Source organism: Haliotis rubra, unplaced genomic scaffold, assembly GCF_003918875.1.
Source record: "Haliotis rubra isolate DU_JTF1 unplaced genomic scaffold, ASM391887v1 Scf104, whole genome shotgun sequence".
NCBI lineage: Eukaryota > Metazoa > Mollusca > Gastropoda > Lepetellida > Haliotidae > Haliotis > Haliotis rubra.
In genome coordinates, this window is record NW_025764937.1 from 1,105,433 (window position 1) to 1,132,426 (window position 26,994).

General features: G+C 38.1%; 1 protein-coding gene across 1 annotated transcript in view; it reads left to right on the forward strand.

The window, feature by feature from the left end:
* LOC124274132 (versican core protein-like) overlaps positions 1–25,117 on the forward strand; it is a 105,119-nt gene extending 80,002 nt beyond the window's left edge. The window contains exons 2-5 of the mRNA XM_046709457.1: positions 19,369–19,681; positions 21,378–21,471; positions 23,712–23,906; positions 24,335–25,117. Of these exons, the coding sequence (XP_046565413.1) occupies positions 19,397–19,681; positions 21,378–21,471; positions 23,712–23,906; positions 24,335–24,576 (816 nt within the window). The 5' untranslated portion in view covers positions 19,369–19,396 and the 3' untranslated portion in view covers positions 24,577–25,117. The remainder of the gene's footprint in view (positions 1–19,368; positions 19,682–21,377; positions 21,472–23,711; positions 23,907–24,334) is intronic.
* The last annotated feature ends 1,877 nt before the right edge of the window (positions 25,118–26,994 follow it).

Below are 26,994 nucleotides of genomic sequence, written 5' to 3' on the forward strand. Positions count from 1 at the left end.
TTTTTTTTAAAGAAAGTGATTTGTTTGATGAATTCTGATTAATATGTTTTGTAACCTCAAAGGGGGTTAAAGTACTGTAAAATTATTGTCCTCCTGAGAGGGTACGTAAGTCCCAAAACGGTCAAAGTAAAATGTAAATTTACCATTTTTTAAACGTAGTATCTTTGTTCTTTTAACTGCCGGCTAAATTTTCCTACAATCGCCAGCGGCTGAAGGGATGGTGTAAATCTAGCTAGGGTCCATGCAGGTAGCAAAAGTAATGTAAGTCCCCATGGTTCCTAGTATGGTGATCTACCCTCAGTTGTTGGCGATGTATAGCCCGTGTTTTATACTGTATTGTCTTCTTTAATTGAAATGGTTTAGCTATGCTCGCTAGTTTTATATTCATATCTGTGATTCTCTATTTTTTACTTCAAAATGTTTTCACTTTATATTGTATAAATTGTTTTCGTCACGATATGGCTGAGATATTGCCGATGGACGTTAAATATTAACTCACTCACTCACTCACTCAGCACATTACATGTGTAAAGGAGAAACTAGTCACTGAATTTGTGATGATGCTTGTCAGATATTCTCAGATGTGGCCAGATTTATGTTCCTAGGACTGGAGCTGTACCAGTACAGTAGAAATATGGAATGAAAACATAGAAGTGGAAATAGCTGTTGAGCAATGATTTTACAATTAATATACTCTCCAAAAAAGAAACTTCACATAGGACAAATGTGAATTTTAGGAAAATATTTGACACAAACCAATCCATGCTGAATCCCAGCATGTTGGGGAATGGTTGCCGACGACAAAACGTTTGCAAAAAGAAACGTTTCACACAAACGTAACGTTACATTCACGTCTGAAGTGAATCGCTAAAACGCACCCTAATGAAAGGCACGAGCATCATGAAATTGTGTATCACCCTGAGCTGAAGCCTATGACTGTAGGCTTTAAAAAAGTCACATCAACGGTACTCCACATGCATTGCTTTAAGCCAGTAAGTGAGTGAGTATTGCTTAACGCCGCATGAGCAATATTGCAGCTTTTCTGCTTTAAGCCACAAGAGAATGAAAAGACTGACAGAAGCTCAACGACACAAGGCCATCGGCCGTTTACAAGGACGGACATCGCAGCATGATGTGGCAAGGCACTTCAGCGTGTCCAGATAGACCATCTCAAACCTATGGACCCGATACAAAAATACTGGGAGTGTTAATGACAGACCCGGGTCAGGTCGACCTGGAGTTATCAAGGCCGCCCAGGATCGCTACATAGCCCACTTTGTGGCTAATCAGTTTTTGAAATTTGTAAAGGGATGATTTTACTGTAACTGAGCAATGATGTCATGTTTTAATCAGTTATATGCACTCAGTAAGTAAACTCCAAAACAGCATGTCAAGTATCTTTTTTTTATAATTTTCAAAGTTGATGTACTAAGAATCAGTATATTTTCTATGTGTGCAAGTTGAAATATCGAATGAAAACCCAGAAATTGATGGTAGCTGTTGAGTAATAATTCAACAATTAACGCTTATCATATTTGCTGTTTTAATCACCTGCTACGGTAATCACCTTAATGACCAACTTCCAGACATCCTTTTCGAAACTATTTAACTGATGATAAAGGGGAGAAATCTCTTAATTTCTGAAAAGGGAAAGAAGTTAAGAAAGAAAAATAACTTGTGGATAAACTCAATGAAACAGAGGTTCAGCTGGATGAATCAAACGATGAAACAGTAAAGGGAGATCTGATTACTGACATTATTATTTACAGCGGGAAAGAGGAAATATACGAACCCAAAACTCAAGGATCAATTCTTAGGTCAAAAGCTAGTTGGATCGAGGAGAAAAAACAACTTCTTTCTTAATAAAATCTAGAATCTAGAGACTTTCTTAATAAATCATTTCCAAGAATTTAAGATGCGAGTGGAAAAAATCTAAATATCCAGGTTGATTTCCGAATGAAGTCAAACTGTTCTAACAAAAGCTCTATAGTAATAGTGACGTTTCTAATATAGATGGGGCGGTTGGGGTAGCTTAGTGGTTAAGGCGTTCGCTCGTCACGCCGAAGACCCGGTTTCGATTCCCCACATGGGCACAATAGGTGAAGCCCATTTCTTGTGTCCCCCGCCGTGATATTGCTGGAATATTGCTAAAAGCTACGATAAACTCAAATTTTCTCTAATATACATTTTGCCAACCTACTGAATAATTGTAAAATTTCAAAACTGAGTCACAACGTATCATCCAGCCTCGCAAGGACGAAATGTTAACTGCTCTTGAACATCTTAAGAATGATAATATCCAAGCGCAGGTGGTTTTTACTGCTGAATTCCTTCATTTCTTCTGGCATGATCTAGGGGAAGACCTTTTACGTTCTTTAAATTATGGATACAGAAATGGCTATGGCACATTGATAAATGAGTTCAAAGGGGTTTCATGTCTGGAAGATACATAGGTGATATTATCAGGCAAATATATGACCTGATTGATTACACCGATACATACCAACTTCCTGGACTTTTACTTCTTACAGATTTTGAAAAAATAACAACATTTGACACAGTCTTCAAGTGTTCTAGTTAATGACTTTGGTTCTTCAAATTTCGACATCTATAGAGGCTGTCATCAAGGAGATCCACTTTCACCATGTCTCTTCATACATTGTGTTGAAAGTTTAGTAATGATTATACCAAATGATGCAGATAGAAAAGGAATACATGTAGGCAATGTTGAATACCTACTCAATCAGTTTGTCTACGATACTATCTGTACGCTAGATGGACCTGAACGCTACCTGCAAGCAAAGCTTCATGTTTTAACGTTTTTTGCCCGCTTTTCAGGATTGAAAGTAAATATAAAAACTAGGATTATATGGATTGGCTTTATAAAGCGCTCAAGATTACAGCTCTGTCAAAATTTGAATCTAAATTGGGAACAAAGCAATTTTGAATTAACTAAACTTGGAACTGCAAATATTTTAGAATATAATTGTCCAGTTGACTGGTACGCCTGTTGACATTTGAGGATATTCTGGTCAACCTCAGAAGGATCTTAATGGTGCAAGTCGGGTGGGATCACTGTCAGTTTTACATGTTATGCACAGACGTGTCCCTTGGCAGAACTACAGTCACCACATCCTGCAGGCCCGTGGTGCCATTTCAGCACCGACACGGACGTATTTGGCTAACCACGTAAGGGCACACGGGGCTATTCTTGTTACTGAGTTCCTTAAACAAGAACTTGACAACCTTTACCATGTCCAGCGCTCCTGGACTTCTGAGATATCATTGGACGACGCGTCACAACCATCGATCACTCTCAACCAACTGGAAGAAAGGGGCGGAATGTTTCGAGTGGACGTTGTTCGTTTGATTAGGAGTTTGATTGTTTTCAGAACAGAGGCGGATTCACGAATTAACGATCGGTTTGACCTGTTCGTGGTGAATGATGTGATGGACAGTACTTTGGCCAATTATCTTGCGAAATGTATGGTCATCTGACTAAGCTATTTATCTCATTAAGGATATACAATGCAAATCATTGTGACCCTTTTCGTTGAATATCCTGTACTTTTTATGACAGCGTCCCTAGATAAGGCCTTGTGAAAGGCTTGAGTTATGGTGAGAAGCAGCCTACAGATTATTATCAGTACGGTAAGTCACGGAATGTTCAATTATCGACGTTCAGTTTCATCTTTTTCGTAAAATAGCAAGATTTAGTTAGATTGTTGAAAGTGCAAACATGAAACGTATATCTTTTTCGATGTTGAAAAACATTTGAGAATATATGTGAAAATTATATTTTAAAATATTTTACTTTTGTCTCAAATTGTATGAAAGTTTAAAACAGATCTTTTCTGTCATTATGATGTTGACAAGTGCTCTTTGTATAATATCTATCACATCATGAAGATTGATGTCATTACATTATTCAATTCGTACGAACTGTTTGTATTATTTGCAGAAGATACACGTCTTTTAAGGATCTGTGTTCAATTATACATGACGCCGTATTAAGTACTAATATATGGCTTAGATCCATCTATATGCCATTTGTAAGCCAGTGTTAAAGTATAGTGTTACGTTAGGTCGTAACGTTCAGAACGTTTTGTGGATCGGGACCCAGAATATGATCAGTTAAGAATGTTGGTCGCGAACAGTGGTTATGCCGTTGAGTGTGTATGTAAGGTAAACGGCATTTATGGGTTTCCAATTTCTGACTCAACGTGGCAACTATAGCCAGCAACCAATGGGGTGATCTCAATCCCGCTGTAGTACCGTGCATGCAGCAGGGTTACCAAACGTCCTCATGGCCACTTTGGTTGCCTGTGATACGTAACTCGTGCAAAGTTGTATCCAGTTTGGTTGTATGCTAGTTTGATATTTTGATGTAATATAGGGATGCAGTGAGTTGAAGATTTAGATTCATCAATATCTTACAAAATATCATAGTCTCTAACTGACTGAAATACTTCCCAAGTGATTTGAAATATTCGCTCACAACTAGCATATATGCGTTTCAGGCAATCAATATTAACGGGTAATAAGAACTGGAAACAAAAGCCGTAAAACATATTTTCTAAATGCGTCATTGCGCCGAGCTTCATGGTATTCTGTCAGAGACTCCTGGAAACTAACAGTTGGAGGCTGAGCTGAATGATGTTTGCAACGTCACCTTGCTTGCGGTAAGTCTCAATATTTTCTACAACAACAACAAAAATGTTTAAAAATGCATTTGTAACTGATCCGTGAAGGTGCGGGTTAAAATTGATCTTCAGCAACCCAAATAATGTTATCGGGTGGTCAGGCTCCTTGACTTGGTTGACACATGTCATCGCATCCCAACTGCGTAGATCGATACTCATGCATGATGCCAATCCCTCAATGTTTTACTCACCGCCGTCATATATCCTGAAAATTGCTGCGTTAAATAACCAAACAAGAAACCCAAAGAACTTGCATCTGATTAATATTATTATTTTTGGATGAATGACTCATTTTTGATTGTTGCAAACGTACAGCTGTTATGATGTTCAAAACACATCTTCATTCAATCTCACAATTTAGTTTAGTTTGCTGGTTGACTAAATATTTTAAATAATGTATGGAAGAAGAATGGTTCTGTAAAGTTAACCACATGTCATTATGTCCAACATGAAACCTGTCTTCAGGAACTGGTGAACTTGCCAGCTCAGTATCGTTTGTATTGCAAATATAGTAGCATAATTGTGTCATTTTCCTAATAGTGAATGTTGAAAAGAAATGGTGATTAATCTTACATTAGCCCAAAGATGATCAAACATGATCATGATGGTAAACGATTAATCTACTATTAACAAGACAAAATAATTACATTTTTTTCATGTTTTTAGTTTTATCACTATTTATAAAGCAGCAAAACTAACATTTTGATTATATTTATTTCAAACACAGAAAAAAGATCATGATGTATAATTATTGTATCAAACATACACTCAACTCTGATACTGTTAGTGACAATGCTGATTGCATATGGACTAACATGAATGTGCCCACAGACCAATATATCTTCGCCAATATTTGGAAGCTCTTTTATATTCCTTTTTCATACTCGAGATTGGACCTCTATTCCAAAGGTTCAAATATTTCCTTATACGACTTAAGCAAAAGTCAAGAGTGAGTGAGTTTAGTTTTACGGCGCACTTAGCAATATTCCAGCTATATGGCGGCGGTCTGTATATAATCGAGTCTGGACCAGACAATCCAGTGATCAACAACATGAGCATCGACAAAAGTAAAGAAGTAAACAGTAATACACATAAACAGTGACACGGGTTAAAAAGACAATAAGTCAGACTACGCATTTGTATCAATATATCACTATCACTAAATACTGATGAGGATATACTGTATATCTGAGATGTTCAGAATAGTTTTGATCTGTCTGGAGTAAAATGTAAAGTATGTATACATTAAATAAAAATCAAATACATTGAAAGAAGCATGTATTTTTGTTTTGTTTTGTTTTGTTTTGTTTTTGTTTTTTGGGGGGTGGTAGTTGTTGGAATTTGAACAAGGAAAGAGTTTGTTATGATGATGGATGAAAACGCAACCAAGACCTTTAGTGCTCGTACTACACGAAATTTGCAAGAAGCATGACATATTCGGTGTAAAGGCCAACAATGGTCACTTTATTTGAGAGTGACACATGGATGACTATATGTGTGCTACAATCTGGTAAATGGCACAGTCGCGTTGCTCGTTGATTTAACGTCTATGGATAAACAATTCCGCAATTATTGTGAAGTTTTAATCAAAATCCACGTTGCGGCCGCTCAACAGCAACGACCTCATTGCAACCACGAAGCGCTCACCACCGACACAGATTCCAGCCAGCAACCCTAACACCCTGTAACATACCATGACGACAGAGGTGTATGTGCACGAACAGTTTGAAGACGTCTAAGCTTCTACGAACCGATGACCAGTTCTTACACCAGAACTTCTCCAGTGAAGCAGAAAACATTTGCCATGAAGAGCAGGAGAGTGGAGAAGAGGTCTCTCCGCGTTTCCTTCTACACTGCTAACGGCAGGACACGTGTGAACGGGGGCACAGGTGTACGTTACAGGTGCTCCGGAAGGGGATCAGTGTGGAGGTGGGGCTCTTATGATATCGGATAGGATAACAACTGCAGAACTCAGGGAATCTGAATGTTGTGAAGTTCCAAGACACGGTTTCTGGAAATGGCCTGTTACGACGTAAATTGTAATAAAACGTAAATTGTAATACTTGCAGGAAATTGTAATAACGTACATTGTAATAATAACGTAAATTGTAATAAAAATTGACGTAAATTGTAATTATTTTAGTTGCGGTAAAATGTAATAAATATTTACGTAAATTGTACTAACAGCTAAACAGTCGTAAATACTCGTGTTTTCGTTTTTCGTTGCATTTCATACATGATAAGCTTGTTAGCGCGATAATTCAAGAGGGAAATGATGGATTTTGTTCAAATTTCAAGGTGTATTGTCGAGATTATTGGTTTTGCCAATATTGTTAGATTGCTTGCCTGATAACTCAAGAAAGAAATTACAGATTTTGCTTAAAAATAGTACCAAGGTGCGTTGGGTGCTGTGCGGATTGATAAATACTTATGGAAAAGTATTATAACCGTAGTATCTTAGCTAAATGACCAGAAATGATATTCGTCCTGATATATAATACTGATTCTGTGTATATTTTACAATTAGAAAGATCACATTAAATGGATTATTGTTTTTGCCTTTAAGGCAAATATAATATTTTCATGTGAGAAGTCAATATTTCCTTCAGAAGATATGTCAAGCCAATTGGATCCTAGCTTCCATATGCGCACAGTATATGGACATTCACATAATAAATGTATTATTGTTTCATGAGTGGATTCACAGAAAGCACAAAGGAGAATCAATATATTTCATTAAATAAAAGTTGTATTTGGTCATTAAAATATTATGAGTAATCTTAAACTGAAACCACTTTAACTGTACGCTTTCTTTGTTTCTATTTGACATTAATTACATGTTGGTCTAATCTCCGTTGTTGTAATTTCGTCGCCTGAAAACCAGGGTGTACTAAGTCACAAAAACCTATTTTCGAGAAAGCCTATCTTGAAGTTAAAGGACAACATTACCTTCTAAACTATTCAATCGAATTCTTTGGAATTTTGCAAATGCGTGTGACATGTCAAACAGTATACAAAATAGCAAATTATATGCTAAATCTATTAATATAAATAAGAAATCCACGAAATATGACTGGAGATAGAAGACCTGACCAAAGAAATTCGTGGTTTTTCTCAAAACCAAAGTGTTCTAAGTGTCAGAAACACAGCTAAATCTCAGCCTTATTATTATAATATGGATATTTGATTGTTATTTCGTTTTTACCAGGTTGTATTTTTGTCGTTTAAACCTTTTTTTAATTTCATAAAGACTATATTTAATGAAATGAAGCAGAAAAAAGATCAGAGTAAAAATGTTCTATTTCCATGATGAAAATCACTTCAAAATTGGTAAATCTCAATGTCACGAGATCAAATTGTGCTTGCTCATTAGTAAATTGACAACTTAGAACACTCGAAAACTAACACAGATTATGCTCTAAAACCTACCCCGAGCATACTACTTCTAATTGGGTCAAAAGTGGACTTGTTTGTTTCGGGTATTCTCCCATTTTATTTGGCCAGTAGGGCTGACTTGACATTGTGGCAAAAGAATATTGTAGAAAGTTTTACTCCTTTGGTGGTTTCCACAAATACAGGATATATTGAAAGGTAGTATTGGATTTTGAACCTCATAACAGGTCTTTCCTATACCACTAAAATATTTAGATCTGCAGTAAGCTAACACAGCACATGTCATATCTTCAAAATGCAGAAAGTTTACCTTCGGTATTCCATATGGTTTTTCCATATCAGCTTTTTGTAAGAAATTTCCTTTAAGGTCTAAGATATCACTAAAAAATGTATTCCCCTTTTTGCCATACATTTGTATATTCGGGACAAACAAAGTTTCCCTCTATCTGGATATCATTGTTCATCCATAGAGATTGGCTGAGAATGTCTGTCATTTCCTTCACTTCTGAATAGCATTTCTTAAGGTAATGACACCATGCAAATAATATGGATTTGTAACATTTGGTATAACACGGTTACATACATAATCCACTTCAGCAAAACATAATTTATTCCTATCAGACAGGCTTACATTTGCGATAGAGATACAGTTTGAATTTTCAATAATAAGCTTTTTGATCCACATTAATTTGGGGGCATTTGTGGTATTTTTATAATAGGAACACTAATACCTCCATCCTTGGGTTTTTGAGACATGATTTCTCGCTTTACCTTATCCTTTTTCCCTTGCCACACAAAATTGAAATATTTATTTCTGGAAAGTTTGTATTATATCATCAGACGTGCTAGGATTTGATGAAAATAGATGGTTTAATTTTGGCAGAAGCAAAGATTTCAAAATAACATTTCTACCCATTGGTGTCAAATATCTCAAGGACCAAAGATTCATTTCTTTATAGATTTTGTCAAATTTGTCTTTGTAGTTAAGGTGTACCATATCATTTAATTCAACATCAAAATCTATTCCTAACAATCTGAAATTTGACTGCCCAGTCCAAGTTCCATTCTTTGCACATCTTGTACCTTGATCTTTTTTTTTGGAGGGGGGGGATCCTATCCATATCTGCCTGTTTTTTTCTGCGTTAACTTTTAACCCAGAAAATCGTGTGAAGAAAGCTACTGTACTACTGCATAGAGACTTGATTCTGATCCATCCGAGGTTACTGTAGGATCGTTAGCAAATTGGACTTTGAATATTACCTATCTTTACGTTTCTATTTTTTCTTATCAATAGAGCTACCATTTCAGCTCATAAACTAGCAATATAAGGTGATACTGGATCTCCCTGATGACAGCCCCTGGTTATCTTAAATATTTGGTTGCAAACCCATTTACTAATATGCTAGGTTCAATATCTTTTGACAAGATATGTACCCAGTTTTACAAACTTGGTCCGAAGTTGAAACATTTTAATGCATTTTGCATAACTTTTCTGTCAACTGAATCGAAAGCTTTTTCGAAGTCAGTGAGTAGTAGTAAACCTGGAATTTGGTATCATTCGGTATAGATTTTTGTAATATCATAGATTTGCCTTGTAACTCCCTCTATATATCTTCCAGGAACAAAACATTTTTGATCTTCATTGAAAATATCTGGAAGTTGGATCTTTGTTCTGTTGGCTATCACTGGTGAGGCTAATTTATATGAAGTATTTAGTAGTGATATTGGTCTCCAGAATAGTTTTTTTAATATTTTTTTATTTTTGATTCTCCATACATGCAGGTCATACAGTTCATTACATAACGGGTTGGTATAAACACCATTCGCGAATACATACAAAGTTGATTTACAGGCAAATGTGCATTCAGATGGAAATGAATAGGTACTTGAAAATACAATAGCAGTACATTATATATAGCGCTAGGTTAACAGAACAGGTTGTGACAGTGAACAAAATTTTGTGAAGCTGTCATATTTGCAATTTGAATAAGCATTAAAACGTTCAGCATAATATGTTGTCTTTACGTCTTCTATAATGTAGTTCAAATTTGGTGTTTTGTCTCTTTGTTTCATTTTGTATATATTATATTTCACTACTGTTATTATCAAATTCAGAGCATGGTTTCTCTTTTCAGAATATCCTAGAATAATATTTTTCTTTGAAAAGATATTATGTGACCCCGTTTTTTCGAATATCCATTCTTCTATTTTCTTCCAAATAGTTTTTATGATTTTACAGTCACAAAATAGATGTAGAATTGATTCTTTCTCGGATTTGCAAAATGTGCATGTGTTGGAATCTTTATATTTCATTTTTGTTAGCAAATCATTTGTTGGCAGAAACCTATGCAGTATGCTGTATTGAAACCACGAGTGTTTTACACTATTATACGATTTATGGGTTGTTTTTTCTATCGTTTCCCACATAATTTCGTCAATAGACTCATTAAGTTCTTTTTGCCAATTGTTTCGATATGTTAAAGGTTTTCTAGATTTACCATTTATGAGTATGTCATAGACATCTCTACATCCTTTTGGGTTTCCTACTATTTTTCGTAAAAAATATTGGAAAGATCGGAGCTTGGATTTTCTCTTCAACATGGATGTTTATGGATTTGCAGTAGTATTTAACTGATTCCTCTATTCCTTGACGCTCTAGGAAGTTAGTTTTGCACCCAAACGAATTTTTTAATTGTTCCACCGTTAAAAAGTTACCTTGGGCGTCAAACATGTCGTTTATATAAGTAATCCATTTGCTTGAATAATGTTTATAATTGATTGGTTTTCCATCTAATTTAATATTGTCATTTAACCATAAGGGTTGGGATAAAATATCACATGCATTTTTTGCTTTTTCTGCTTTTCTGGTTACGAATTTACCCCATGATTTCAAAGTGTCTTTCCAAAAATGATTTGTTTCTTGTGTTATTACTGATTCAAGTATGTGTGTTTCGCACGTTTGTATAAAGCTGTCGATGTCCCAATGTGTCTTCGTTTGTGGCAATTTCCTTACTTTTGAATCTGAGTTGGTGAGTCTTTTAATCCATGATATTTTTGGTGATTGAATAAGATTTTATATCTCTGGGGCTCGTATTCCTCCGTATTCATAATTCTTTGTGATAGTTTCTCGACTGACTTTGTCTGGTTTGTTTTTCCATATAAATTATAACAGAGCTGCTCAATTTCCTTAATCATTTGATCATTTGGGTTGGGTAGAGTTACAAATAAATGATTAAGTTGCGGTAAAAGTAAACTTTTCAATATGGTATTTCTACCTAAGGGAGTTAGATCTCTTGCTAGCCATTGATTCATTGATATTTTGAGAGTCTTAAGTTTATCTTTATAGTTGCGTTCAACCATTTCTGCGATGTAAATACAATTCCCAAAAGTGTAAACGAGTCACTCTTCCAGTCTAAATTAGAGTTTCTGCAAAATTTTCTTTTAGAGTTTTTTTCTGAGCCTATCCATAATACCTGTGTTTTGTTTACATTTATTTTTAAGCCTGAAAATGGGGCATATTTACTACGAATTTCTAATGTCGCCTGTAAACATTTTTCAGTGCCATCTAGTATCAACGAAGTATCTTCTGCGTATTGGGAAATTAGGTATTCTGTATCTCCAATTTGTATTCCTTTTATTTTATCATTATTTCTAATCATTGTTGCCAAAATTTCTGCGCACAGTATAAAAATATAAGGGGTGGTGGGATCTCCTTGTCTTCATCCTCTTGAGATATTGAAATAATTTGAGAGGAAACCATTTACAACAACACATCATTGAATGTTATTAAAGAAGGTATTTATCCATCTTTTAATCGATGGTCCAAAGTTAAAGAATAGAAGAACGTTTTGAATGAAATGCCAGTCAACAGAATCGAATGCCTTTTCAAAGTCAATAAGAAGTAGAATTCCTGGTATATTCATATATTCAGTATAGTCAATGATGTCATATATTAGGCGAGTACACTCACCAATATATATTTTTGACATAAACCCTTTTTGATCCTCATTTATTATAGAGGGTAGGACTGTTTTTATTCTGTTTGCAATGGTTGATGATCCGATTTTATACGCTACAATCAGCAATGAAATGGGTCTCCAATTCTGAAGCAAATGTTTGGATTTACCTTTTTGGGGAAAACAGGTTATATTGCCTTGCTTTTGAGTCAAAGACAAATCTTCTTTTTCGTAAGCTAAATTTAATGATCTTATAAGAAACTCGTGAATATTGGACCAAAAAAATTTGAAGAATTCAACAGTGAAACCCGATGAGCCAGGACTTCTTTCATTTTTCATTTTTTTAAGACTGTTTAGTACTTCTTCATATCTTAATTGTCCTTCTAGATTTTCTTGTTGATCTTTTGATAGCTTTGGGACGTCTATATTTTAAGCAATTCTGTTAGGTTCACTTTTTCGCATGGTTTTTTCGTGTATAGGTTATGGTAAAACGATTTAGTTTCAGTTATAAGATCTTCTTTTTGGGTTAGGGTTTCCTTTTGATTGTTTTCAAGTTTATATATTGCTTTGTTTAAAAAGTTGAATGGTCAGACCTATATGCTGCGCTAATGCCGGTATCGTGAATTAAACTTTTGAGGTTTTTGGAAACGATAAAGTAGTCTAGTCGTGCCTGTTTGACGGGGGTTTTCTGTCTCCATGTGTATCTCTTGCTATCTAGGTTTTGTTCTCTCCAGAATAGTTTTACCCATAGGCAGACATGTAATGAGACCTTGTTTTTGTGATACGGACAAAGAACCATTTTCATATGCATAGGTTCCAATAATGTATAAGAAATTTATTCAAATCATTCCAACAAAAAAAAATAAGAAATTTACTTGACAAGCCATCTGGGCATGGACTTTTATCATTTTTACATACCTTTTTAAAGCCGAAAGTTAATTTTCCTTCCAAGGATGAAGCTACATCATAAACAATTTTGGTGTTCCCCCTTCTGTAAATAATTCTTTTAATTTTATCTGTATACAATCTTCACTCGAATAAAGCTTTCTATAAAATGATTTAGTCTTTGCAAGTATTTCTGTTTGATCTATTATCACTGAGCCATCATTCTTTTCCAATTCCATAATTGATTTATTCAAAACAAATTCTGCTTTCTAGTTACAAAACATTTTAGTCCCCCCCCACCCCCCTTCATTTTTCAAATCAAATAAATCTATAGTATTAAGTAATTCTCTTCCTGCTTTTGGATTATTTACATGCTTATAATAATAGGTATCTAAGTTGCTATCTAATACTACATTCCAATCTCCACAGATTATAAATCTATTACTTTCTTGTAGCTCTAACATATCTTTATATCTTTAATAAAATCTGGACTATCTAGACTGGGTCCATATATAATCATGGAAACGAATAAAGGGAAAACATGAGAGAACAATTATTCCTTTATTCTTTTCCAGAATTTCACCCACACTGCAATACAAAGCTTGTGAAGAAACCTGGAAAAGAATAAAGGAACACCTGTACTTTTAGCTGTTCCCTTATTCATTTCCATGAATATATGTTAATTATTGTGTAGTCAGTATCACTTATGATTGCATTTTCTTTGTCGTTTTGCTGATGTGTGACTGTAAATTCAAAATTATTGTTAAAAAGAATATCAGTTCCTCTTGCATTGACCTTGAAGTGACTAAAATAGCATTCCCTTTAGCCCCATTCTTGCTTTATTAGCTCTTATGGCTCACTAATGAAGTGGACATCCTGAAGGTAAAATATGTTAGCCTTTTTCAACCTTACAAATTTGAATACCTGTTTCTTTTTGAAAGTATTGTTTAAAGCTCTGCAGTTAAGCGACAATTTTTTAAGTTTTTCCTTACTTACGTTGCGATTCATAATCCTACATTAAAATTAAGATATTTGGGTCGGACAATTTCACAACACTTTTGGGGTTATTTGTTAACAAGTTAATTGTAACGACAACAATACTTTTGGGAACTTTTCTGGTACAATACACAAATGAAAAGAAAGCAGAAATTTAACTTGAGTACATGAGTACCTTACCGACTTCCATACAGGCGACTGGCGTTACATGTGTTAACCACCTAGTCATTTAACATTAGATTCATTTGGCCTTAGGTCAATAATTAAACTTTGAAACATGTTAAATGTTCAAAAAATCGTAATACACCATTTGTATGAAATGACTGTACATTTTCTGAAATAATAGTTCTCGACAACCTTGTGAAATGCACCCTCATTTCAAATGAGTGATGTAATTCACTCATTTGAAATGAGGGTACATTTCTGATGGTTGTGTACATGAAAAAATAGTGACTCTCCACAGCATTGTCAACATGTTTTACAGCATAACCATAAATCGTGTTGGCAGTGGCCTACTATTCTGATAGTAAATGGAGACACATTTCTAATGGAGAAATAGTTCTCGACAGCTTTGTGAACATTACGTCACTGATATGAAATATGGATATATTTCTAATGGTTGAATATATGAAGAAATAATGATTCTCCATAACATCGCCAACAATGTTTACAGCGTTATTAATAATAATAATAATAATAATAATAATAAGCAATTAATTTATTAGATGATATTATTTCTATGAAACTTTCTGTTCGTTACATAAAGTTAATTGTTTTGGCTATCCTGCCACTCGAACCTTGGAGGAACTTCACACAGTTTCCAAAGAAAACACATCCAATACTAAGAACAATACACCAAAGAAAAACCGGTTTCAAGTGAATCTTACAGAAACTAGAAAGTACAGTTCCTGGATAGAGCTTTGCCTGAAGAAAAGATCATCAGGGAGTCCAATGTCAAAACGACAAAAGGCAATTTGGAGAAAATTAAAACTGAAATACAAAACAACGAAAGAAAAGATATTTCTCCAAATTGTCGATTCCCTTAAGGCAAAAATAAAGGTTTGGTCTGAAAGAAAGAAAAAATGGGAAAAGAAAAATAAATTCATCAAACAAAACATACTTTTTAGAAATAATGAAAAACACTTCTACAGGCAACTTAAAACTAACGGTGATGGTGCGCATGATAAGCGGCCTCCCATGGATGCCAATGAAAGGTTCTGGAAACAGTTGTGGTCTGTACCCGGCAACTGTAACCCGGATGCACCATGTGTCAGTGATTATGACCGTGCAATGAATGAGAAAGTAACTAGGTCGTTTGTCTGTTACATCTCACCAGATTGCCTGACAAATGTCATCAAAAGTCCAAATCTATTACAGCTCCATTACCGCAACCTCTCCGTGTGCTGGATTGACTACAAAAATGCATACGACTCTGTCCCTCATAAATGGATTCTGAAGTCTCTTTGTTGTATTTACCTCCCTGAGCGACTACTTGATTTAATCAAGTCTTTAATGAGTTGCTGGTCGACTCAACTTGAGATGTACTCGCAAGGGCAGGTGCAGACTTAGGAATCTATTCCAATCAGAAGGGGAATTTTCCAGGGGGACTCCTTCAGTCCTTTGCTTTTTTGTTTGTCTCTAAATCCTTTGAGCTTTCTGCTCAACGGAGGGAAGGGATACCATCCCTGACCTCTTCAGCACAGATCCCCAATACCGTTTACTCATCTCCTTTACAGGAATGACATCGAGCTCCTTGCCAAAGGAGATGCCAATTTGAAAGAGCAGGTTCTCCTTGTCGAGTCCTTTTCTAATGATATTGGCATGACATTTGGTCTCGACAAATGTAATACTCTTCATTTGAAACGTGGCAAGGCAGTTAATGGTGGATTGGTCAAGTTACAGGGAAGAGGAGTTATTGAGCATCTTGTTGAAGATCAGGCCTACACCTATCGTGGAATGCAAGTTCGAGACAAGCTCCAGAGTGCCCAAATTAAAAAAAAACGTCGGGCCGAGTACAAATCTCGCTTAAAGGTCACATGCAACCAAAAAATCAAACATAATTAAAACACAATTATCACTTAGTCATGACATATAATATACATTGCTGGTTATGAAAAAACATATAAACAAAATTATAAGCGTACAATCGCAAATCAAAAGTGCAATATTGTGTACTTCGGTTTACTTCCCAAGAAACGAAGCAGCCGGGATACCGAACCGAGTCAGAGCGGGTGGGTGTGCACTCAAGTGTAACGGCTGGTTCATTTGCATATGCCCTCACGGCTTATTGTGTGTGTATATGTACAGATGTTGGGTTTTGTAAATACATGCTCATTTTTTTGTGTATAACATTTTGCAATCAACAGACATCAAAACATGTCATGTGTTCAACTATCACACCTGCCTGTCTGAGTGACAGAGACCGAACTCGGGCCATAAATCAATGCATTTTGTTTATGGTGTATAGCCTGATTGGTGTTAAGTTCAAATTGCATGTGGTCAGTGACAGCAGCTGTGTATTGAATATTGTCATTAGCAGACAGGCAGGCAGACACACAGGTGTCAATAAAACAAGACACTGAGTTTTGTCTATGACAACGACATATCTATATCACAGTTAGAAATTCTGTCAACGCTAAATAATGACATTGCTTTTAAGTATCGAACTGAGAAAGTGACTCGGTAAGAAGAACGTGTGGTGAAATTAATTTACTGTCATAACATACCAAAAGCTCGCGCCTGTGAGATATAAACAAAACATTAGAAAAATAGCTCACACCAAAGCCTTCACCGAGTATTCACCGGACAACCCACTTCCAAGCTGCGCGAACCTATTTCACTGCGCACGTGCTATGAAAGCGCAGCCCAGCTGTTGAAACCCGTTTTCCCCGGAAAAGTCTGGGGAAAATTAGTGAAACGTTTGAACTCCGATTTCGCGCGGTTTTTTTCATCGCGTTATTTTTCAACTTTATAAGTTGAATTTGCATTTTTGACGATTTGTTTCGGTAAGTCCATACCGAAAGGTATCAGAATCTGCAAAGTTGTGTTTTACGTTGCATGTGACCTTTAAAGAAAATCTGGAGCTCAGAGCTAAATGCTCGAAACAAGGCCAAAGCCACCAATACTTTTGCTGTGCCAAACCTCTCCTATTCCTTTGGAGTAGTTGATTGGACAAAACAAGACATCCAGAGTCTTGACCGCCTGACCAGAAGGATCATGTCTGATAACAGAGCCCACCACCCTCGTTCCTCTCTCAATCGTTTATACATGCCAATCAATTCTGGAAGTCGGGGTTTGATTAATGTGGAGGCTCTTCATGATAGAAGTTTATTGTGTACTTTTGCACATATTTATTTGTCGGATGATCCACTGGTAATGCATGTCAAGACTGATGATGAAAGCAAAGAATTCCACAGCTATTTTAAGCGTGCCAAGGTTGTTGGACAGAATCTGAAATTTGAGGTTGAAAACTGAGGGCTTTCTTTTTGCTGCTCAGGACCAGTCACTTCCCACTCGTAATCGCCAATGTGTGATTCTTAAAGAAAATATCAATATGAAATGTCAATTGTGCAATGAATTCACAGAGACTGTCCAACACCTTGTCAGTGGATGCCCTTCCTTGGCACAAACATCATATCTTAAAAGACATGATAGCATGGCTCGCTGCTTTTATTACCGTCTCCGCCATGCCTGTGGCTTTGACTCCGAGGTCTATCCATGGTACGACCCTGAACATGTCCAGGGCGTCATGGAAAATGATGCTTTTAAACTTCTGTGGAATAGGTCTATATACAGCCTCAGAAGAATTTCAGCCAACAAACCTGATCTTGTCCTTTTTTTGATAAAGCTAATGAATTTATTTATATCAATATCATTGACTTTTCTGTCCCTTTTGACAGCAATGTGATTGGCAAGATTCAGGAAAAGCATGATAAATATGCGGACCTCGCCTTTGAAATGTCTCGTTTACATGCCAAGTACACTGTCGTCAGACTCACCATTGTTCTCGGTGCCCTAGGTTTGGTACCTCCTGATCTCTTGGCGCAGATCAGGAGAGTGCACGGGTTCTCCACCGGGAGCACAGCCCTTCTGACACTCTGGGTAATGCAGAAGGCTGCAGTGTTGGGGAGTCTACATATTCTCCGGAAAGTTCTTGGTGGTTTCGGCTAGGCAGCGTTTCCTGGGAGAAGTCCCATTCGCTGTCTGGGCTGCGTGTAGAGGGGGCAAGGGACCTGAGCTGATGATGAGCCTTACCAGCCAGGATCACCCGAACCCTCTCTGCTGCATACTATCTTTAATCTGTAAAACATCATGCTAATTTTTGCGCCTAGAATCCAACACGATGCTGCTCGCTGGCGTTACATTATTACCCTGACGGAATTGCACTTCCTATAGGTCCGTGCATCCGCTTCTCAGGTACTCATTTCGAACAGCTGGGTGGACTGAGTGCAATGTGGACGAAGTGCCTTGCCCAGGGACACACCACAGTATGAGACCCAGGTCAAACATTTTGGTGACTCCACCGGGATTCGAATCCGAGCCTTTGGCGTGAGAGGCCAGCATGCTAACCACTACACCACCGTGCTCCACATGAGTCTTGTTGGTAGTGGCTCCGTCAATATTAATAATAATCATCGGCTACTTACAAATTCTCTTGGTTCCTTGTACCTTTACAAGACTCAGTCACCGCATTGAGAATGAGCCATATGCTTTGGTCGACCTCAGTCGACCGGATCAATCTACCTGCGGGACCAATTAAAATCAGGATAATTTCACCGGCAGGAACCAAAACAAAACCCGGATCTGTCTACCGGTAAAAACAACTTAAATAGTATCCTTAACACACTATTAGTTACATGTAAGTTTCCTTTGTGAGAAATTTGAAATAAGCATATTGTTCAATTTTTGATCAAGCATTTGATCAAACACTAGGCCTGCGAACAAAAATCATTTTCGTCGAACATAGACAGTTTCCAAAACGATTCCCCATCTGTGTCCTACACACGCCTTCATCCTGGGACAATAGTAAGCAAAGTATAGAAGTTACGATCACTTAGCGCTACCACAGCTTTGTGCAACGGTGCCATGGGCAAGAAAAAATATCGCACTGTAAGATGTTATCATATCAAACATATCTTCGATCGGAAGTCACATCGACACATCCGTGCTTCCTTAGAAGATTTGTTAGTGAGCCGATCCGACGTTCGGTGAAAATTGGAAAGTGACTATTCCCCAAAGCACTGCAGTATTCTAATGCTTTGGGGAATAGTCACTTTCCAGTTTATACACCCAAGGCATACACTATCTAAGGGGCTAACGGTTTTGATGTCGTTTTTTAATTTGATGTTGGAACAAACATTATCAAAAGTGATATTTGGGAGAACGTGTCAGTGCTTTTAATGACTCCACATTCACCTTCCTATCTCTACTTTCAGTCTCTCTACACAGACGTCCATCATTCTCATGGCCACTGTCTGTCTGTGTGTCATCCCTCTGACGCTGCAGGAGGCTGGTGACGACTGTGTTCCTCCAGTCCATGAAGTTGTCCCTATGAAAGATCATGACTACATCCGGGCTATTGCTGAGTCCTCCATGTTCGAGTGTGCAGCTGAATGCAAACTCTTGCCGCTTTGCCAAGCCTTTACCTTTGACGAAGAGCAACGCGCATGTCAACTCCGAGGGAAAACTGAGTCCAGCATTATTGTCGTCAGTGGCGTCTTCTTCAGTAATATACAACAGTGGAAAATGGTTTGTGTGAAGGGTTACATGCACAGCGATCAATTACGCCACTTATGATTTATCTGGATCACACTTGGTTGAGTTAGCGGCTGAGCGAGTGAGATTGTTTCTTTGTCGCATTCAACAATATTAAAGCAATAGCAGGGCGGGGGACACCAGAAAAAGGCTTCACACAGTGTACCCATGTGTGGAATCAAACCTTGGTTTTGTGTTCTAAGACGGAGCAACGTGTTTATATTTGTGACAAAAACATGCATCAACCAAGTCAGCGAGCCTGAGCACCCGGTCCCGTTAGACGGCTCGTATGCTAAAAATGGATTGCTGTAGACAATTCTTACCCGGTAGATGAAGAAGATAACATGCATCAGAATATCGAAAGCAAATTCCAGTCTGCCATGTCGTCGATCGGAAGCATAGATTTCAAGTGCTGTAGACCTGGATGTTCTGCTCCCAAGGTTGACCTTGTGGATGGACGCCTTGGAAGGATGGCACAGATACGTAGACATTGTCTTACTACTTCCTAATAACTCATGTCAGGGATCGCTTTGAGGATGACCCCTAGGTACCATACCCTGTCCGCTATAAATACCATACCCTGTACGCCATAAGTACCATACCCTTGACGCTATAAGTACCATACCCTGTCGACTTGACGTGGTATCGGATTCGGGCGGTGGGGTAGCCTAGTGGTTAATGCGTTCGCTCGACAAGCCGAAGAGCCGGGTTCGATTCGGATACAATGTGTGAAGCCCATTTCTGGTGAATATTGCAGGAGTATTGCTAAAAGCGAAGTAAAACCAAACACTCACTGGTATGAGTTTCATTGTTACTTAGGTATGAGATGCTGAAGTCATCAACACGACCATTGTTTTTCTCAACACTGAAGAAGATTGCTATTAGTGGCATATTTACAGCAATTTCACTGCATATCTTTTTATTTATTTCAACAACGTGCGATACCAGCGACATTTAGTATATTGTGTCCCTTCGAGCTTCTCACACAGGGGCGGTGGGGTAGCCTAATGGTTAAAGCGTTGGCTCGTCACGCCGAAGATCCGGGTTCGAATCCCCACATGGGCACAATGTGTGAAGCCCATTTCCGGTGTCCCCCGCCGTGATGTTGCTGGAATATTGCTCAAAGCGGCGTAAAACCAAACTCACTCAGTCAGTCTCACACAAATGCTCTGAACCATGATACCATGAACCATGAACGTATCAAATCAGACCCGTGAATGTCCGGTTAGAATGACCCTTCAGTAACCCATGCTTGTCGTCAGAGGCGACTAACGGGATCGGGTGTCAGGCTTGCTGACTTGGTTGACACATGTCATCGGTTCCCAATTGCGCAGATCGATGCTCACGCTGTTGATCAAAGGATTGTCTGGTCCAGACTTGATTATTTTCAGACCGCCGCCATATAGCTGGAATATTGCTGAGTGCGGCAAACCAGCCAACTAAATCTTATTGCTGAGTGCGGCGTAAAACTAAACTCACTCACCGTATCGTATCGTCCAACCATGGCACTTACGCAACCTAGTTATATGTAAAATTAGTCTAGGTAAACCGGCCCGTGGTGTATGTAGATATATAACCAACATCTTGAGGTAAGTCAGCGATACGTGTATTCAACTTGTATTATTTTACTTTCAATCTATAAATCGGTATTGCTGATAAGTCATATTTAAATTGTTGTGTTTCTATTCAGGCAATGACTAGAGCCTGTGGTCAGACTTCCTGTGGTCCCCATTCTCGATGCATTGTGGGAAGGTATGGCCAACCGCTGTGTGAAGGTTCTGCAGGTAAGTATGCAATGAAAAGACAATATATGTGTATAGATTTTCGCATACATAGTCGTGAGGGAGAGAGTGTAGTTTTACGCTGTCTTTAGCAATATTTTGGGGGCACCAAAATAGGCTTCACACAGTGTACCCATATGGGGAATCGAACTAGGGCCTTCGGCATGACGAGCGAATGCATTAACCTAGGCTACCTCAGCGCCCCACGTAATCGTGAAAAACGTATTCGCGTGTTAACAATCCCGTTTACCAAGCGCATGCTCCTCATCATGTTCTCATCCTCCCTAGTCAAACGAAGTTACTCTACGCACTCAATAGTTAAGGCGTTATCTACACCTGCTTGCGGGGTAGCTTTGAGGTTAAAGCGTCCACTTAGGTACAATGAGTGAAGCACATGTCTGGTGTCCCTGCCATGATATTGCTGGAATATTGCTAGAAGCGGTGTAAAACCAAACTGACAGACCCTACTGCTTGCTTTCTAGAACAGAGAGTTTCTCGTATATCTCTCCTATGTCTCCACGGATTTCTTATCCACAACGACGGCGCTGACGTAGGTAACGTCGTACTCGCTACTTACAACGACGATGATCACGTAAACCTGCACTTGACTTTACGACAACGGTACACAAATATATCGAACGTCCCACTCAGGAAATAAAAGATGTTGTTTTCCATAAAGGTTGTCAATATTTTACTTCTAAATGCCTCTCAAAGAAGTCCATGTTAATGGACACACCTGGATATCACCATCAAGTATCTTCAATAAATTCGGAATGTCTCTAAATGAAAGTCTTCCGCCAAACAGACACCGATACCGACACGGAGTCAGATTCAGGGAATCATGCTCCTTCATGTGAAAAGATGTGGAATCTTTGAAGATGATGTTGGGTGAGGACGATCACGGCACATATTCAGTGTGCAAACATTGATCATCCATGTGTTAAGAATATTGTGAAGTAAGAGCTGAATACTACAAAGGTGTCGACGCTTCTGACTCCTGATCAGAATCTATCCAGGTTCATCATCTCCCATCAGAACTTACGTCGTCTTGAGTGGTTGGTTGGTTTGTTGTTTACAGACCGCCGTCATACAGCTGGAATGTTGCTGAGTGCGGCGTTAAACAACAAACAAACAAAATCAAGTACCAAGCTGAAGCATATTCCACAAAGACATTGTAGGGAAAGTCGTTGTGGCTGATTAATAGGTGCGTGTCTTTCTCAGTAGTGATCATTGTGCGGAAGACTTGGGTCAACTGAGGTGCTCAAATTTGTCCTGAATAATACCTCGTGTCCAAATACATATCTGACCAACATTATCAACAGCAGAAAAATACCATAATCTGTGAGTTTACCTGCAAGTTCATGAGTGAATAGATCTACATGGGATCCATCTCCAGAGGACTAGATGATGGAAATCAGACAATGACTTCAATCTGTTCGTACCCACTTGCCTCCCGCTAAGGAACTATAACGATGTAATTCTGGAAACAAAAAAGTCCTGAAACTCACCGCACTACCATGACAAAGGATTTGACCAAATTCAACATGTTGTTATCATGAAAAAATTAAAACAAAATATTTCGAAAGCAAACAATTTAAACAACCTCGCCCATGAGCTGGTCCATGGGCAATAATATGTACTTTAGCTCAAGTGAATGTTTTTTTCATGTGTTGGAGGTTGTAAATGAATGAAAGTATCATAACATTAAACTCCTTTTGACTTAATTCGGCTAATTTAGAGTGTTATGTCTCACCCATTGGCGAGAATATTAATATTTTGCTCCAAACGAATAATGTTCATGTTTTGAAGGTTTGTAAATGAATGAACATATCTTTTTTAGTATCATGACACAACATATAAATCATTTTTACTTAATTCGGCTAATTTAGGGCGTTATTAAATTATGTCGCCGGATCTGACGGGATCGGGTGGTCAGGTGACTTGGCTGACACATGTCTTCACATCCCAATTGCGTAAATCGGTGCTCAATTGGTTGATCAATGGATTTTCTGTTCCAGACTCGATTATTTACAGACCTCCACCATTTAGCTGGAAAATGGCTGAGTGCGACGTTAAGAAGCAAACAAATAAAGCAAGTCTTTGTAGACGATATAACATCGATTGATTATTAACTACAACTGTAGTAGGTAATGGTTAATCAGCTACATCACAGCAACATATCAATACTCGAACACACAGACAAGGTATTTAACACAAAAACCAACTGATGCGATCGTTCACAGGAAACCAGGGCATCAAAAGGTTCACTGCCAGGGATTACGAGACTAATTTCAAACAGCATTTCGAACGCCGGGCATGGGACGCAGCTTTACAGATCTGTCAGGCAGAAGGTGGTTCCCTGGTCAAGATCAACACTTCAGATAAACAAGACTTTGTCATTCGTATCATCGATATGAAGAAACCTTTCTTTGGCGGAGGTATGTTCATTATTGCAAAAGCCAGTGTGTAGTGAATGTACTGAACTCAATAGCTATTGGTAATCCATGCGCTGTGCTGTCATCTCGAGCTCTCCGTGCATTAAACCAATAAAGGAATGGTGATATACATTTATGTTTATCTTGTAAATGCAACATATGTTAAATTTCGGATTATGCTCTCTCAAAAAAGTACAAATTCTAGTACTTTTGTTGGATTGAGTGCCATCTGGAATTCGAACCCACACTCTCAGAGTGAGATACCTAATCGCCAGTGCTCAAAGTCAGTCATCTAACCCACTCAACCACCGATGGGACATGTGAAACATTTAACTACTTTTACATTCGTTGTAAATTCCAATCAAAGAAGACTTCACATGACTCAGTTTTTTTCGCTTCAGTGAATATTTCGCAGAGTATTTATTTTGCAGATTATTTGTGGATTGGTCTGAAGGATGTTACAAAGACCAACACGTTTTTGTGGACAGACAACAGCTCTCTGAAACACAATCGCTGGGGTGGAGGCCAGCCATCCAACTTGTCGAGTGGTCGAGGCGGTGAACAACCTGAAGACTGTGTGGCGCTGGTGTCCCACCGTGTGCTTGGCTGGTATTGGGATGATCGCACGTGCAGTGAGAAGAGTAAATTCTTGTGCGAAAGACCAATGGAATAAATAAGTTACGGTTGTATTGACGCTACCCTGAAGCCTTTGGCGTTGATTCCTGTCTATTGAAATAAACCCGTGAAGATCCTGGTAGAACTGAACTTTAGCGATCCATGTTTGTCGTTGGAGGCGACTATCGGGATCGGGTTTGTTACCCATGTCATCGGGACCTGTGAAGATTGATGTTCATGATATCAATCACTCGATAATTTACAGTCCGTCTTCATGTATCTGGAATACACAAAGCGATAATAATTCTGACCAAGGTGTCGTTCGGAAACTAGCTACATCACCAAGACGCTCACAACGCTCAAGATTTCCCATTACTCACTCATGTAGTTAATGTTTGGTGGAACAACACTCTGATACAAGTGTTAATCATTCTAGGATTTATTGGATCAGACCATGCCATTATCAGTCTGTGGTGAAAAGTCTACTCTCAGACCGCATTCCCTGAGGATTAACATGTCCCACCTTATGTATGTGTCTATACTCTGTACGTTCACACAATCAGGCAGCGCTAATCCGTACTACGCTTGTCCTACTGGCATCTCTCGTATAACAGTTTTCGAATAAAATATTTATGATCGTTGTTTGATATTAGTTTGTTTTCTCATAGCACTAACGGTCCCGAAGGCGGGTTTCTCGTTTAACAGGTCGATGACTTGGTAATACGACCTTCTGGTAGCACAATGTGCAGTCTCGATGCTAACGCCTTTTGTCATTATCTGTCCGCTTTGGGTTTCTGATGTCAGCATTAGAAGGTGATAAAGAAATGCCTCCAGTGCTGAAATAATGGACGTGCTGATGCTTACTCAGTAAACACAACCCCCTTGATAACCGAAAGATTAGGTTGAGGTTTAATTACGTCTGTGTACGAATGGTAACGTCACCATTAGCAGTCTAGGTCATTTGATTTTAGTACTTTACCCCATTTGACAATGTATTAGCACATACTATACGGGGACACGAATGGTCTATCAGTCTTTAAGGCAGGGATTCAAAAATTATTTAAAACGCCAGTTGCCACAGGGCAAGTGTCTGTAAGAAAGGAACTTGCCCTGACTAATTTTCCACTTGCCCTGATGTTTATGACATAATCATAGAACAGTCTCTGACTCTCATATTATAGAAAAGGTATTTATTTATTGTTTGAATCAACTTGCTTTTAGCATCAATGTTTCTGTAATTATGTAAGTCCACACCAACTCTGTCAAGCAAGTCTAAGCGCATTGCAAACTCATTAAGTGGTTTGCTGTCACAAACAATTTCTCAATTTGATCGTAATTCGTTTTGACCATGTGTTTAAAACACTTCAAAACTTTCCGTCCGTCCCTACTTTATCTTAGCTTGTTCCAACCTCCAATCACTGGTTTCACTGCTGTGAATATAATATGACAAACACTGGGCATGAAGTGCTGAACTATCGTGAATTTTCAGATATTCTACTCTGAATTTTTTCTACTCTGAGCACCCATTTACAAAAGTATTCTTTTACCCCATGCTTCGTGGATACAGACGGAAATCGTGCAAAACATTATCAAGTTATGTTGTGTTTCATTCATTCGTCCATAGTTCCATCCACTCGTCAATCATCCATCCTGCCTTTATACCTTTCTTTAATCAACAAATCCATCCACACACCCTATGACTCTCCCATCCGCCCATCAATTATTCATCCTGTCTTCCTTCCTTCCTTCAGTCCAATAACAAATCCACACACCCGATCAATCATCCTTTCTTTATCCTATGTCCGTTCATGCCATCCGTCTATCGACCCACCAACCTATCCAACAGTTATATATTTGATTCGAAATGTTAGAAGTTTGTACATAACGAGTGTCGGCGTGAAATAACACCTTGGTTGATCAATACTTACACAGTGACTATAAATACCCTGATATTAAATCGATTCCGAAAGATATTATACGACTTCAACAGAGCATTGATATTTGCATGTTATGAGTTTCCTTACTTTTGAATCGAAAATGAAAGGACAGGAGGCCAGTCAAACAGAAGCATTATTACATAAACATACGGACTGATTAGCACCGTTGTTACTTGTTTTCACTTCTTTGTTAATAATTGGAGATCAGTATGCCTCATTATTGATTTGTCCATGTTTCAACGCCTTTAGATCTAAATATGTACAAGGTACCTAATACTTAAACAAACATCAGTACATTCAGTGTGATATCTTCTAATTGGGAGAGCATTATAATGAATTTTACAACCTTTGTGAGCTCATGTCCTAAACGTAAATCTGACGCACGCTTCTGGCACCAAATCAAATGTCTGTCTACTGGACTGAGATTTGGTATCTCCTATCTCTTAGTGAGAGAGTCCTTGATGGTTCTATAAATCCGCTTTCTCAGACCATATCTAAGAGACAGACTACTGTAACGACCTCAACGTACTTGCCAGAAA